The sequence below is a fragment of the Gadus morhua genome, chromosome 20 (assembly GCF_902167405.1).
Source record: "Gadus morhua chromosome 20, gadMor3.0, whole genome shotgun sequence".
In the NCBI taxonomy this organism is placed as follows: domain Eukaryota; kingdom Metazoa; phylum Chordata; class Actinopteri; order Gadiformes; family Gadidae; genus Gadus; species Gadus morhua.
In genome coordinates this window covers 7,630,969-7,643,898 of record NC_044067.1, presented here as the reverse complement: position 1 = coordinate 7,643,898, position 12,930 = coordinate 7,630,969, and the positions used below count along the sequence as shown (strand labels likewise).

At 46.8% G+C, this 12,930-nt stretch overlaps 3 protein-coding genes across 4 annotated transcripts; 1 reads left to right on the top strand and 2 right to left on the bottom strand.

The window, feature by feature from the left end:
- Positions 1-107: 107 nt before the first annotated feature.
- LOC115533165 (uncharacterized) lies at positions 108-4,454 on the bottom strand. 2 transcript variants are annotated; one of them, XM_030343493.1, is made up of 2 exons: positions 4,178-4,454; positions 108-3,934 (listed from the first exon to the last, which is right to left on the bottom strand). In XM_030343493.1, the coding sequence occupies exons 1-2, from the start codon at positions 4,353-4,355 to the stop codon at positions 2,643-2,645; spliced, it is 1,470 nt and encodes a 489-aa protein (XP_030199353.1). In that variant the 5' UTR covers positions 4,356-4,454; the 3' UTR covers positions 108-2,642. The 2 variants fall into 2 exon arrangements, with proteins under 2 accessions (XP_030199353.1, XP_030199354.1); XM_030343494.1 differs by having other exon boundaries at positions 4,123-4,403.
- Positions 4,431-6,813, top strand: sap18 (Sin3A-associated protein). The gene is made up of 4 exons (XM_030343497.1): positions 4,431-4,778; positions 5,120-5,229; positions 5,576-5,698; positions 6,202-6,813. Exons 1-4 carry the CDS (start codon positions 4,707-4,709, stop codon positions 6,356-6,358), a joined length of 462 nt encoding a protein of 153 aa, XP_030199357.1. The 5' UTR covers positions 4,431-4,706; the 3' UTR covers positions 6,359-6,813.
- A 1,421-nt stretch (positions 6,814-8,234) lies between these two features.
- Positions 8,235-12,826, bottom strand: ska3 (spindle and kinetochore associated complex subunit 3). The gene is made up of 11 exons (XM_030343492.1): positions 12,593-12,826; positions 12,353-12,420; positions 12,036-12,201; positions 11,559-11,793; positions 11,063-11,356; positions 10,417-10,656; positions 10,000-10,087; positions 9,553-9,708; positions 8,970-9,049; positions 8,746-8,879; positions 8,235-8,537 (listed from the first exon to the last, which is right to left on the bottom strand). Exons 1-11 carry the CDS (start codon positions 12,702-12,704, stop codon positions 8,344-8,346), a joined length of 1,767 nt encoding a protein of 588 aa, XP_030199352.1. The 5' UTR covers positions 12,705-12,826; the 3' UTR covers positions 8,235-8,343.
- Positions 12,827-12,930: the final 104 nt, after the last annotated feature.

Below are 12,930 nucleotides of genomic sequence, written 5' to 3'. Positions count from 1 at the left end.
CCTATACATATATGTTCAATTAGCCATATATATGACTTAAATAACAGTATAACTAATATATTGTAAAGAAATTATTTCAACAAACAAATTATGAATCTATAACGAAAAAGTTTTAAATGATCAATCAAACCATTTATTTAGTGTTGATATACAAGCATTAAAATATCAGTGTACAAGTAGTAATAAAGACCTAACCATATATAATAGCATACAGAGCCTGCAGGCACACAGTAGAAGGTAGTAGAATGTAGAAGACCCCTGAAGGATTGGAACTATCGTTGAGGAACTATGAGGAACTTCTCCCATTTGGTTTGTGGTCCATAAAGGTCCGTTTTGACACCATGGTCATACAATTTGCTCAGAGAGCTTAATAAAGGTTCATGGCTAGAGGACAGTAGTAGTGGTTAGGCTGATACAACGATTGGTCAGAAATCCCAACTAACATATATGCTGGGTAGACATTTAACTGGACATGTAGAACATGAAAAACACGTAGTGGAACATGAGGACAGGCACGCATGTCTGTCTTCTCCTGTTCACGCTTATAACATAGGCTACAAGACGTCACAAGTGATACCACCAAAAAGTCCACAACTTTAAACCTCACACTGGGCATGTTCACGTGGTAAATAAAACATGAAAACAAGGTAATAGCATGTCCATAACATAGTAATAACATGTAACAGTGAGAACATGAAAGAAAGTGGGTCTGTTTGATAACAGAAGTACCAAGTCCACGCTAAGGCACCAGCTAATGTCGTGTGCCAGACGATTCTGGAAAATAACAATTAAAAATCAAAGTTCCTTAGAGAGCTTTAGATGCTCACAGCAGGAAGAAGCGGTTAAATTAATTAGGCTTTAGAAACCACAATATGAAGTGACATCATACTTATCAACTAGTCTTAGGGCCGTATCCAAAGTTGTTCACTCGTTCTCTAATCCCTATTTAGTAAACACTTTAAAGTACACTAGGGAAACTGAAGGCAGTGGGGGAATTCAGCCAGTAATTATAAACCACTGACGGCGTGACGTGTATTGGTCGGTCGCATACCATGAGAGGTGCAGAAAGTGCAGAAGTACGTGTAGATCAGATGGAAACTATTTTAACATTGCATTATGGGCATTAAAACTGCTGTAGGTACGATTCGAGCGGGAAACTAATCAATCCAAAAATCATACTCCGTCCCTCAGCCTCCCCCCTCACTAAGTTTTTTCAGTCATTGAGAAGTGTTGCATTCAGACACCTGTGGTGGACAGGCAAAATTGGATTCCACAACTGATGAGATGCCCTTTGCTGGGAGTGGTCTAGAATCTATATTGGCGCATACAGAGCCAGATTCTCACAGTGCATTTCAGTCACAGACGGATGGCTATGGCATTTCATCAAACGTTACCAAAATAATAGCTTAAATCTTTAAGCACCGTGGTGCTAATGCACTATACAGGGAACGAAATTTGTACACTACGATTTCCCAAAGCACTGGAAAAACATTTCAAGAAGTGCAGTATAAAGGGAACAAGTTAACAATTTCAGACACGGCCTTGGATTCGCACAATCACGGTTCAGACCTTTACAATTAATCACAGAAGGCAGCAAACGTGATACAACTCCAATTTTTTACACAGCTTGTAATGGCTAATCACACTCACCCCTGGTGGTAAAATAGTGGCCCTTTAAATTAATATTTTAAAGCAGCAAAGAACGATTTATTTCAAGATAGGTAAGAAGCCCTGCCTGGGAATATGATCCATCTCTTATTAACCCTATATTGATACCCTTGAAGAGAAGCTCTTTATTCCCATCCTGTTCGAGGTTATCTTCCTCAGCTCATGAGGTAAGGGTCAGAGTTTGGTCGGGTGGAGACAACTCTCTCCAAATAGTGTGAATTTGGACTGCAGTTCCCATATTAACCACTGGGTGTCAATGCATATTGACAAGTTATACTGACAAACATACTGTACATGTCACAAATACAAGCCCTATGTAGGACACAAAGGATAGACAAATAATGACCTTCATTGGAACATTCAAAAAATGCCCTAATATTCCACAAAAATGAATAAAGTACCCATCTGTGGGTTGGGTTGAAATGCTAGGAGTACCAACATCCTATAATTTTCCCCCTGGTCACAGCACCTGAAGTTGCGTGCATGTGTATTTACCATGTGTGCATAATTTGCAGTTGCATACTACTTCGTGCACGTGTTAATATTAACAGAGTGTTGTCTAGGTAAAACTGTGTGCCTTCATTCAAAGACATGAACATTGCACCCATGTTTTGATTGCTCATTCATAACGTCTTGTCAGTCTACCACCCCATGAATCTGTGGTGTATTTAAGTGTTTGGCTTCCACAAACCCTAGTCCTAACTGAGGGAAAGGGTTTAACCGCTCGGTACTATTGACCATCAACTGAACCAATCACGATTACTCAGATAATGTCACACCCTGGTCCCATGGTTCTGTCTGTCTCACTATTTCTGGGGGGGGGGGTGGGGGGGGGGGGGGCTTTTGGTCTCAAATATACTCCAAACGGCACTAAAGGGCCCGGCATACAAAACTAAAAGGGAAATTGCGTATAGGTGACCAATTACAGGCAGCGATGGGCCATGAGGAGAGAGGTGCCCTCGTCCTGACCGCTGTCACTCGAGTGGTGCGGCGGAGATGCACAGGTTGTTCAGGGCGCACGCCACCTGCACCACCTTGTCGAAGGCGGAGCGGTCGGAGGCGAAGCAGCTCTCCACGGGCCCCGTCAGCACGGCGTAGCGCCGCCTCACCATGGCGATGACCTTCTCCACGTGTCCCAGCAGAGAGTGGGCGCTCCCTCGCTCTGATCCGCCCCCGGCAATCTTGAACGACGCCCCCCGGGCCGCCACCGACTCGCCGATGTCCAGGCCGTGACTGGCCAGCACCACGTCGCCTGGGAGGAGCTTGCAGAGGAAGCCGCACCCTTCCACCAGGGTCTTGTCGCCGACGTCGCCGGCCACGCCCCCGGAGACAAAGGTGACCACGCCCTGCGGCGCCACGCCGATCAGGTACTTGAGAGTGTTCCCGCCCGGCCCCGCCCTCCCCGGTCGGTCCCCGTGGGGGGGGTCGGTCGGAGGCCGCTCGAGGGACACCGTGAAGAAGTCGATGATGACAGCGCAGTCGGGGTGCGCGGCGCGCACCGCGGCGGGCAAGTTCTTGCGCAGCTCGGCCCTGGAGGGCCAGAAGACAGCGGTGGGCACCAGCGTGGACGACATGACGTCCACCGCGCGGCGCACCGCCCTGGTCACCGTGCCGAGGCGCACGCCGAAGCGGTACGCCAGGTCCTGGTGGCGGAGGTCCAGCCGCAGCCGCACCAGGGTGAGCAGCAGCTGCTGGAACTTGGAGAGACGCATGGGGTTCTTGGGCGAGGTCTTGGTGGTGTCGTCCATGTGCGGCGCCAGCAGCCACATGACCGTCTCCAGGACGTAGTAGTTGGGCAGGCCCGTGTAGAAGCGAACCTTCTCCGGGTCGTTCCTCAGGGAGCTCTCCGACAGGGACATCTTCTCCAGCGCCTCCCTAAGGGACTGGTTCTCGTTCTGCAGCGCACCGAGCGCCTCCTCCAGACCCACCGACTCCTCCTCCTTCACGGCCACCCGTCCTCTCTTGCTACCCCTCGCAAAGTTAGCGTCCCGCGCCTCCTCACTGTCGCCATCTTCGGCACTGGGGGGCGACGAGGGGGTCTCGGGTCCAGGGCGGTCTTCTTTAGGGGTCTGGGTCTGGATTGGGTCGCGGCCCTGGCCCTGCAGGAAGAGCAGGGCATTGGCGGCCTCCACCTGGGCTTGCTGTTTGTCCCGGAGCTCCAAATCTTCTGGTTCCTTCATGTCCGCTGGTTCCCTCATGTCGGGGGCCGGAGGAGAGAAGAGGGAGGGAACGTAGTCTGGGGAACGAGGGTTCTTCACCTGCTTTCCTGGACCACAGAATAAATAGACAAGATGAGAACACAACGTTTGGGCTGCAAAGACCAAAAAAGCATGTACTTTATACTGTTCTTCCGATGGATAAAGTTAGGGATAATCAAAAAGATTTTGCAGTACAAAAGATTTTTCTTAACCTCGAATTTCTCCCTAAAGAAAGAAACAGGCTACTCCATCTTACCCCAGACTATCTGCCGTTTCATTGACAAGCCCACCCCCCACCCGCGCCGCCATACCGGAGATGAAGTGACTACTACAGAGACGACTGCCGTCGTTCGGCTGCCATCCCTGCCGGTTCACCGCGTCGACCCAGCGCTGCTTCCTCTCCGGGTCCCGGGGGAACCGGTAAAACGATAAGGCGGTCCCCGGGGTTCGTCTGTTCCTACAACCAGACACCACACACGTGTGCACCATAGCGTGGCGGGGAAAAGGCGTGCGGATGCGTGTGTGTGGTGCCCATGGAGTGTATGTGTGTGTGAGACGTGGTCGGTAGGTGTTTTGACTCCCAAAATGGTGGCTGGCGAGAGGGGGTGGTCTTCCGAGCGCAAATGCGCAGTCATTGGTCAGTTCAGCTCCAACGATGTAGTTGGACAACGCGATTGGACGAGGTCCATGCGGATGGTACCTAGATTGGACCTGTTTGATTACACGTCATCATTAGGCGCCGACACACAAAATTGTGCAGTACAGTAGTAGTGCCTTACGTTTGATAAAACTTTTCTCTTCGCCGTAACACGAGAACAATAACCGCAGCCGAAAAATACCATGGCCGTGGAGTCAAGAGTCACCCAAGAGGAGATAAAGAAAGAGCCGGAGAAGCCCATCGACAGAGAAAAGGTCAGTTTTCCTGCACGTCTGCGATTGTTTGAATTCCGTGTGCGGTTCTAACAAGCACACCACACTGAACACCCATCTATTCTTTCTATCTATCATATTATAGGGCATGCATTTAGTAAAGCCTACTTCATGCATTCATGCCTGTTTGTGTTACTTTAAGGTCCTCCTGATCATCTATTTGGAAACCCCAATAGTGGACGATGTGTTTACCAAGATCAATGTTTGCCGTAAAGACAGACATTAGAAATCGTCCATTAAAGAATATGAAATCATACACGACTACTTGTGTTTATTTTCTCGTCATAATACTTCCATGGTGTTTGTTCCTTGATGTCCAACAGACATGTCCTCTCCTGCTGAGGGTGTTCACCACAAACAATGGGAGACATCACCGCATGGACGAGTTCACCCGCGGAAACGTCCCGGCTAGCGAGCTGCAGATATACACCTGGTAAGACCACCAAAAGACCCATTCGTCGGAGCATCATTTATTTATCCGGGAAAGGGCTAAATGTCTTTCTCCTAGTAGTCTCCCACACTTTTCCCATTATGTACCCCATACAATACAATATATTTTAGTACATGAGTTAATATGTCTTCGTTGTTTTTTTATTTGGGTTTAAGAAAATAAAATATAAATCTTCGGGAGTAGCCTCTGGAACCTTCTCACGTAGCCTAAATCGTTCCCAACCAGCGGTACCCGAGCAGGTTCCAAATGACACATTATCACATACTATAATCTCTGCATAAACAGAACAGGTTATATGAAGTAATTAACATGGCATTCATGCTCCCAGGATGGACGCTACTCTGAAGGAACTGACAAGCTTGGTGAAGGAGGTGTTTCCTGAGGCTCGGAAAAAAGGAACACACTTCAGCTTTGCCACCGTCTTTCCCGAGCCCATGAGACAGATGTACAGGTAAACCACACTAACTGAACTACTCCTCAGCCATCTCCATGATTTATTAATGTATCCTCGTCCAGACCGTCAGTCCCTAGCCGGATCGGCTATGTCGAACCATGTGTTGAGTTTCAGCAATGGGAGTGTTTTCTCAAATGCGTTGGGGCTAGTAGGATAGCCAGAATCTTAACTGCACTAAGATAATAGTGAGGGGAATGAGGGGCAGAATATGGGTGGTGTAGTGATTGGGGTGTCTGACTCCCAGACAAATGGTTCTGAGTTTGATAAACAATGCCCATTCTATCTGTTGGCATCCCTGCACAAGATACCCCAAACTCTGACCTGCTCCTCGACGACATGTCTCGGTTTTCACTTACAAATATGGAAGCGACTGCTAAAACACTAAATGGTACGAGGCGAGGATGCCGACCGCATCCTCCAGTAATACCGTAGAGCGTCTTTCTGTTCCCTGTCCCACTGTGGGTCCCACATCTTCATTTCCTGGTGGTTTCTGATCCCAGGATGAAGGATATCGGCAACACGGTGTCGGGGAGGAAGGGTCCAGACGATGCCCTGACCCTGCAGTCCCAGAGATTCCAGATCGGAGACTACCTGGACATCGCAATTACCCCCCCTAACCGAGCCCCCCCAATGCCAATGCGTATGAGACCCTACTGAGTTGAGTGGGCTTTCATCCCCATCCTTGTTTCTTAGAAAGCGTATCAGACAGATGTTTGTGCTCGTTTAAAAGTGATCTTCGTGCAATTAACTTGTTTTGTTTTTTAACTGTAAGACTGAAAACATGGGAAAATGGTTTCAGCAAAGCAATGTAATTTCTACATTTTGCATTCATACTTTTTTTTTTATAGGTCTTCAATAAAATCAAAAGATAAACACTTATGTTTAGCAGATGTCATTTCTACATTTTGCTTTCATGCTTCATTTTTTGATAGTCTTAAATAGAATGAAGAGAAATTATTTCCTATGAATTTTTTTCCTGATGGGTTCCGCTCAAAAACAAACTGTTGTTGCTGATAACCGCTGGTTATTGTTCCAATGTTGTAACTTGATTTGCTGAGAAGAAAAAATGGTTATTACAAAACTAAAAATAAAGTTTAGGATTTATCAGCCTATTTTAATCTGATGTTAAATGTATGATAAAAGGGGTTATCGAAGGGTACAACATTTTTGTACTGATCCGCTAACAGGGAATTTGATCTGTTCCGGTTTGCTAAAGAACATCAAGTCCGCTATGCTGCGTCTGTAGGAAATTCTCAGCGAATACAAAGATATTTAATCTCCTGCAAGACGGACCATAGTTCACGGTATTCCAAATATAGCCTGCCAGCCCTCCAATACCTGATAGGAAATGAAGATCCAGAAATCTTCCAGATATTGGAAAGACCAAAGCATGTCGGGTTTGCTGGAGTTTGTAAGTCTGTCCCATGTTATCATAAATGGGTATAATTGATTTACTCTTGAATAGCGTATGCCTTTAAACAGGATTAGATGTCAACTAAATTTCCAATGCCTTCTCCCAGTTGATTTGACCTTGTCAGTGGTTGAACTTTTGAGATTAGAGGCACGGTTTTAGGGTGACAGATTGAAGCTTGGGTCATTGTTTGCTCTAGGGATACTTGAGTGGTTGGGGCAACAATTTCCACCTGGTTTTATTGGCCTGACATTTTGCATGTTTTTAATGGCTTGAACCACCTCCTGGTGAGAAAGTAGTGTTTCAAACTCAAAGCAAATGGTTTTGGTTTTCAAGCTTTCAAGAATATCATTCACATGCAAGTTATCACTAGTAGCTTGTGACTTATAAAATGTTGAGTAATACAACACGCGTGATTGACATACACTGTGGTTAAGGTTTGAGAAGATTACATATGTAGATCTACTTAACTTGAATTTGTTCGGCAAGGGGTCTGCTCCCTGTGTCACCTTATTCATAGTGTACTGAGTTTGCAACAGCTGCATTTGATAAAGGTCACATTTGTCGGAAGGTATTATCTCTGTGTCAATATAATTGTATTGTACTTAAAAAAATATCTACAAACAGATGAATAAATGGGCTTAGTAAATCACATAGATTGTATCCTTAATCATTATGGATAAAAAATGAGCAAACATTTGTAATCCATGATTATAGATCCGATTTGTTATCATGGATTACAAAATGTGAGTGGAAACCTCATGGCGTTAAATCTGATGTGTTATGACAACATACATCTTTGTACCAAATGTCAGAGCAATATCAGATAAAAATTAGGAACGTTTTCTTCTTAAAGTTCTACTATTAGATCAGGTTCAGCATCTCCGCTGAAGACACCATGAACCTGATGTGCTGCTATATCCGTGTTTTTAAAGTGGCCTTTATAGCCATATAGGCCTACTTGGCACGGTTTCGACTTGACATCCTGCTTAATAGAGCATGCAACAGAATGGAGTAACAGACACTTTCTTCCCATTATAGATCATTTATTATACAAAGACTAAATAAAATATATACGTTCAGTAAGCTATTTGCATGGCACTAGGCATATTGCTTTACTCATAGGTCTCTTTATTTTTTTTTATTTTTTTTAATGTTTGTGATTCTTCTGAAAAAAGTAAGCAAACTTTTGGGTAATGTAAGAAAATCTCTTCTTCTATGGTGTGAGGTCTCAATGCTTGGGGAGGAGCTTGTACACTGAGCTTTTGCCCACTCTCTGTACATGCTTTAGCCGGTGAAGCTCCTCCAGACACAGGAGGTAGGTTGGACAACCTACACCCAAGTTTAGGTTGACACTGGGGTGGGCCATGGTGCCCACCCCAGTAAAGCTCTTCAGTTCCTCAATCTGGAACTGCAGCGCTTCGCCTGTAGAGGGCACACAAACACAGCACGACGTGGATAAGATATTTTATAGAATTTGGTATAGAAAGTCAAGAAGATCGGAATTTAAATAACAAGGGGCTACGACTCAATGCTCTTACAAATTAAATCCTGAAGGTACCACACCCCACAATGAATAGTCCAGCCCTAAAATTAAGGTTGCTTCTAGCCAGTGGAGAGTAATGTGATGTACCTTGTCGGTGCTTGGCAGCGGCTGCCGTGTTGATCTTGTGGAGGAAGTCGTTGAGGCTCCTGAGGGACATCTGTCTCAGGTAGTTAGGGAGAAGACGGAACTCAGAGTCGCCCACAGGGGCGAGCAACACAACTCTGAAGGGGGAATGGATTGTTCACGTTCATTACTAATCCCAAAGTCATTTGTTTGTCCCAATATCAGGGGTCATGGGGTCATATATCTACCCGTTTTCTTTCCCCAGCCCTCTGAGGGTCGGCATGATGACGGCGGTGTTCTTCTCCTTTAGATCAGCGCGTGACACCAGCTAGCAAACAAATCGGCTAGGTTAGCATGGCAGGCATCTTGTGGATAACATGAGACTGCCCCACCATGTCCGAGGGCTTTTCTTTTTTTTACACCTATAGTTCAGTTGATCTGGTTTGAACAAGTGTTCTTAGGTCATGTGCGTTCGTGCTCACACGTCGTTATTTAAAAGCCAACTGTGCGAAAACTGCGTACACAATAGTGGTAACATTCATAATACATAGTCATCTTTATGTCATACATTGGTTTAAAATAAGCAGTACATATAAGTTATACTGCTCCATTTAGTAGTATCAGATCTAGTCGTGGTGGGAGTAAAACTGTCCCATTCAGCAGTATTAAGAATGGCATTACATTGAGTAGGAACATATACATGGGTCTGTGTTCACAAATAAAACAATAGACACAGGATATCTATACGCGTGTATCTTCACTTGGGATAACGTAAATATACATGTTGACAAAAGATAAAGTATACATGGGCATATTTGCTGGGGGACCTACTTTACAGATGTCCTGGGTGATGAAGCTGAGGTCAGGCATCTCAGGGGTGGAGGGATCCTGGTAGTCCAGCCTGACACGGGGGGTCCGCAGGTTGAACTCCTGGGTGGTGCCGTCCACATCCAGGCTGCTGGGGTCCCCAGACTCACAAGCCCTCCTCTACAGGGCAGACAGGGGTGCTGTTTAAACGGGTGCGGTCCTTTATTATCACAGAGCAGCACACACTGTCCCTCTTCTCAGCCTCTTTTGTGCGGACGCACAACACCACTTTGGGTCTTGAACGTAGAGCATGGCAAACCGTGCTGCACCTTCAAGAAACCGACGGCAAGATTCTCATTGGTTGTCCGCATGGCCACTCCCTGTCCCTGTAGCTATCTGGTTCTGGGTTAGGTCTAGCTGGCCCAGGACCAGGCGTGTTTGTTCCTGTACCAGGGCTGTCTGGGTCCATACCTGGATCAGAGTGTTGCAGAACACGGACTCCATTTTGGGCATCTCAAGTGTGAGGTTCACCATCTGGGGCTGCTTTTGTTTTGATGATCTGGGCAGAAATGTAATAAAAGCAGGAGTTAAGCAGGGACGAACAGCAAGTAGCTATTTGAATCACGTGCACTCTCCCAACCTCTATACATCATGTGCAGTCTATACATCAACCTCTCCCAGGCGTTCCACCTCACATGGACCCTCTCCAGATAACATGCACTCACTCCATGCTCTCTTCATCACATGCACAATCAATCACACATCTCTACATGCGGGCCACTTTCCCCGGGCTCTCTACACATTATGTGCACCCTCTCAACGTCGCGGGTACCCTCTCATCGTCACGTGCACCCTCTCCCGGTCCCGTGCACCCTGTCCCAGTCTCACATTTTAGCCATCCGGTGGAGGTCCATGGTGAAGTCGTTGTTGAGGCATAGCGTGTGCTCCACAAGGCCAAAGTCCTTCATCTTTGTGCGTAGCTCCTCCTCCTCCTCCTCCTCCTCCTCCTCCTCCTCCATGTGCAGCTCACGCCTGGGCGTCAGCGGCACGCCGGGGGAGAGGGGCGGGGCGAGAGACGACTGCAGTGACGTGAAACTCAGTGCCGGCATAGGCAGGGCCTCATGAAACCTGTGGGAATGGATGATGTGGGAAATTCTGTACACAATTATACCAGCCAAACTTCATACATCCCGCTTTTATTTATATGTCGAATAACATAAATTTGGTTCAAATACTTTAATCTACAAAAGATAATAAAAAAAAAAAACGTCACTACATGAGAACACATTGCATGGTGTGTGTGTGTGTGTGTGTGTGTGTGTGTGTGTGTGTGTGTGTGTGTGTGTGTGTGTGTGTGAGTGTGAGTGTGAGTGAGAGAGAGAGAGTGGTCATTTGGGGTCGGAAGCACTGTACTGCCCTCTTGTGTACACGTTAATGTGATGTGGAAGCATGAAGGCAGGCAGCTCTGCGAACGAGATGTGTCTCATCTCAAACGTGATGAAGGCAGAATTCTGAGTTCAGTTCCACGCCCTACCCCATAGCCCCGATGCGCTGAAGGTCCGCATCCGACAGGCCGAAGTCCGACGGCTTTGGCGTGCGCATCTGGTAGGTGGCGGGGGGCGGGGCCCCGGTGGCCACGGGGTCACTGTCGGGGTGTAGCGTGCGCTCAGAGATGCCAAAGTCCTTCATCTGTGGCGTGGGCAGGACCTCTTTCTCCGTGCGCGACAAACACTTGGGCGTCATCAGCAAGGTGGGGGCGGGGGGCATGGCCAGAGAAGACTGCGGCGGTGGGAAACTCAGCACTGGCACTTGCAGAGATTTAGGAACCCTGTGGGACGATGGGAGAAATTAGAGCTATGAGCAGCCAAAATGATCCCGGTTCACGGTTTTACTGCTCAATGTTGAAATATGTCTGATTGTCGGGATAGCAGTCTGTGTTGAGCACTTGTCCATTAACTAACAATTGGAGATTATTCTGCTGCTCACCATGATGCAAAAAAAAAAAAAAGATTTTTCAGAGGTGGGCTTACATTACATCCTCCCTGTGGGCCAAGCTGAGCATGCCCTTCAGGGCCAGCTCCGACAGGCCGAAGTCGGCCAGCTTTGGCGTGCGCAGAGCGTCAAAGCTGGGGGGCTGGGTTGACTGAGGGGTGGAGGGAAGGTGTGGGTCCTTCCTCTCCGTGGCTCCATCCTCCTCCTCCTTTACAGACGCTGAGCCCTCTTCCACCCCGAGGTCGGCTGACTCTGGGAGGTGACCTTTTACCTCTTTGGGGGAGAAGAACATATAAAGGGGGTTTTGTTTATTGTGGAACTCTCCAGCTGATCTTTGGGCCTCTGATCTTTTGCGCCATCTTTGGAGCAATTTTGGTTGCTCAGATAGATGAGATGAAACTTTTTTCATCACTGAAGGGAAATATTGTTTGGTGAGCAGAGAGAAGAGTAGAGAAAGTGAGACGGACAGGCAGAGAGATGAAAGGAACATCTATGATAATATTCTAGTTTCTTACGCGTGTGTGTTTGAGGTGGGGCTTTGTAGCCGTATGATTCATAGTGTCCCTTCAGCGTGTTGATATCGTTAGTGATCCGTCGCTGCATCACACCGCATGCCGCCAAGTATCTCTTCACCTCCTCCTCCCGGGTTAGCTGCTGCTCCAGCCGGACACGGATCTCTCCCTGGTTCAAAAATCTCAAATTTGTATCTTGTTTACATTTATACTGCATTGATATTTCTAAATTATAATATATTCATAAATAACTATACGATATATTTTAACATTTCCCGCAGTGTTATATTAAAGTAATGTGTCTAATCAGTGAATCTTACCTTGAGGTCAGCCAACTCGTTGCAAAGAGTGTGATAGGCTCCCATCCCTCTTTCAGTCGCAGACTCATCTGACAGATAAATAAAAGAAATACTGATGTCCGGTCACGAATTCTTGTCAAGCTACGAGACTATGCAAGTCTTGTCCATGTATTTGACTTTACTTGTGTTGCCCATGATGAAACACTGAGGTTTCTCAACAACATAAGACATAGGTCCGTTTTTATCAAGAGTGTGACTGACCATCACAGTGCTCATCGCGGGTCTTGTAGGCGCCCAGTAGGCTCTCCGTCTCGGTCTCCAGAGTGACGGCGAGGCGCCGCAACTTAGAGAAGAACTGCGACGTTGGGTCCATATTCTCAACACTTTCTTTCTCAAAACTACAGTCTACTGCCTAAACATAACCATGTCCTGATTTTTCGCGCCACTAGAAATACAAAACAGGGACTTTCTCGAATCGTTTTCGCGGTGGTAGAAAGCACAGTGCGAAGTGTATATCGCCCCCTAGAGAATCGGAGTAATAGGAGTATTCTTGTTCTTAATTTTCATTCGGACAAAATCCAACTAAAAGGGAAATACCG

What these genes read in the sequence shown, in the direction of transcription:
- ska3 (XM_030343492.1), bottom strand. Translation starts at nt 12,704, where the DNA reads ATGGACCCAACGTCGCAGTTCTTCTCTAAGTTGCGGCGCCTCGCCGTC. An exon ending in CTCCACCGGATGGCTAAAAT is followed by an intron (nt 10,088 to 10,416) that starts GTGAGACTGGGA and finishes ATTTCTGCCCAG; the next exon opens with ATCATCAAAACAAAAGCAGC. An exon ending in CGCTGCCAAGCACCGACAAG is followed by an intron (nt 8,538 to 8,745) that starts GTACATCACATT and finishes TGCCCTCTACAG; the next exon opens with GCGAAGCGCTGCAGTTCCAG.
- sap18 (XM_030343497.1), top strand. Translation starts at nt 4,707, where the DNA reads ATGGCCGTGGAGTCAAGAGTCACCCAAGAGGAGATAAAGAAAGAGCCG. An exon ending in AGCCCATCGACAGAGAAAAG is followed by an intron (nt 4,779 to 5,119) that starts GTCAGTTTTCCT and finishes GATGTCCAACAG; the next exon opens with ACATGTCCTCTCCTGCTGAG. An exon ending in GAGCTGCAGATATACACCTG is followed by an intron (nt 5,230 to 5,575) that starts GTAAGACCACCA and finishes TCATGCTCCCAG; the next exon opens with GATGGACGCTACTCTGAAGG.
- LOC115533165 (XM_030343493.1), bottom strand. Translation starts at nt 4,355, where the DNA reads ATGGTGCACACGTGTGTGGTGTCTGGTTGTAGGAACAGACGAACCCCG. An exon ending in TAGTAGTCACTTCATCTCCG is followed by an intron (nt 3,935 to 4,177) that starts GTATGGCGGCGC and finishes TCTGTGGTCCAG; the next exon opens with GAAAGCAGGTGAAGAACCCT.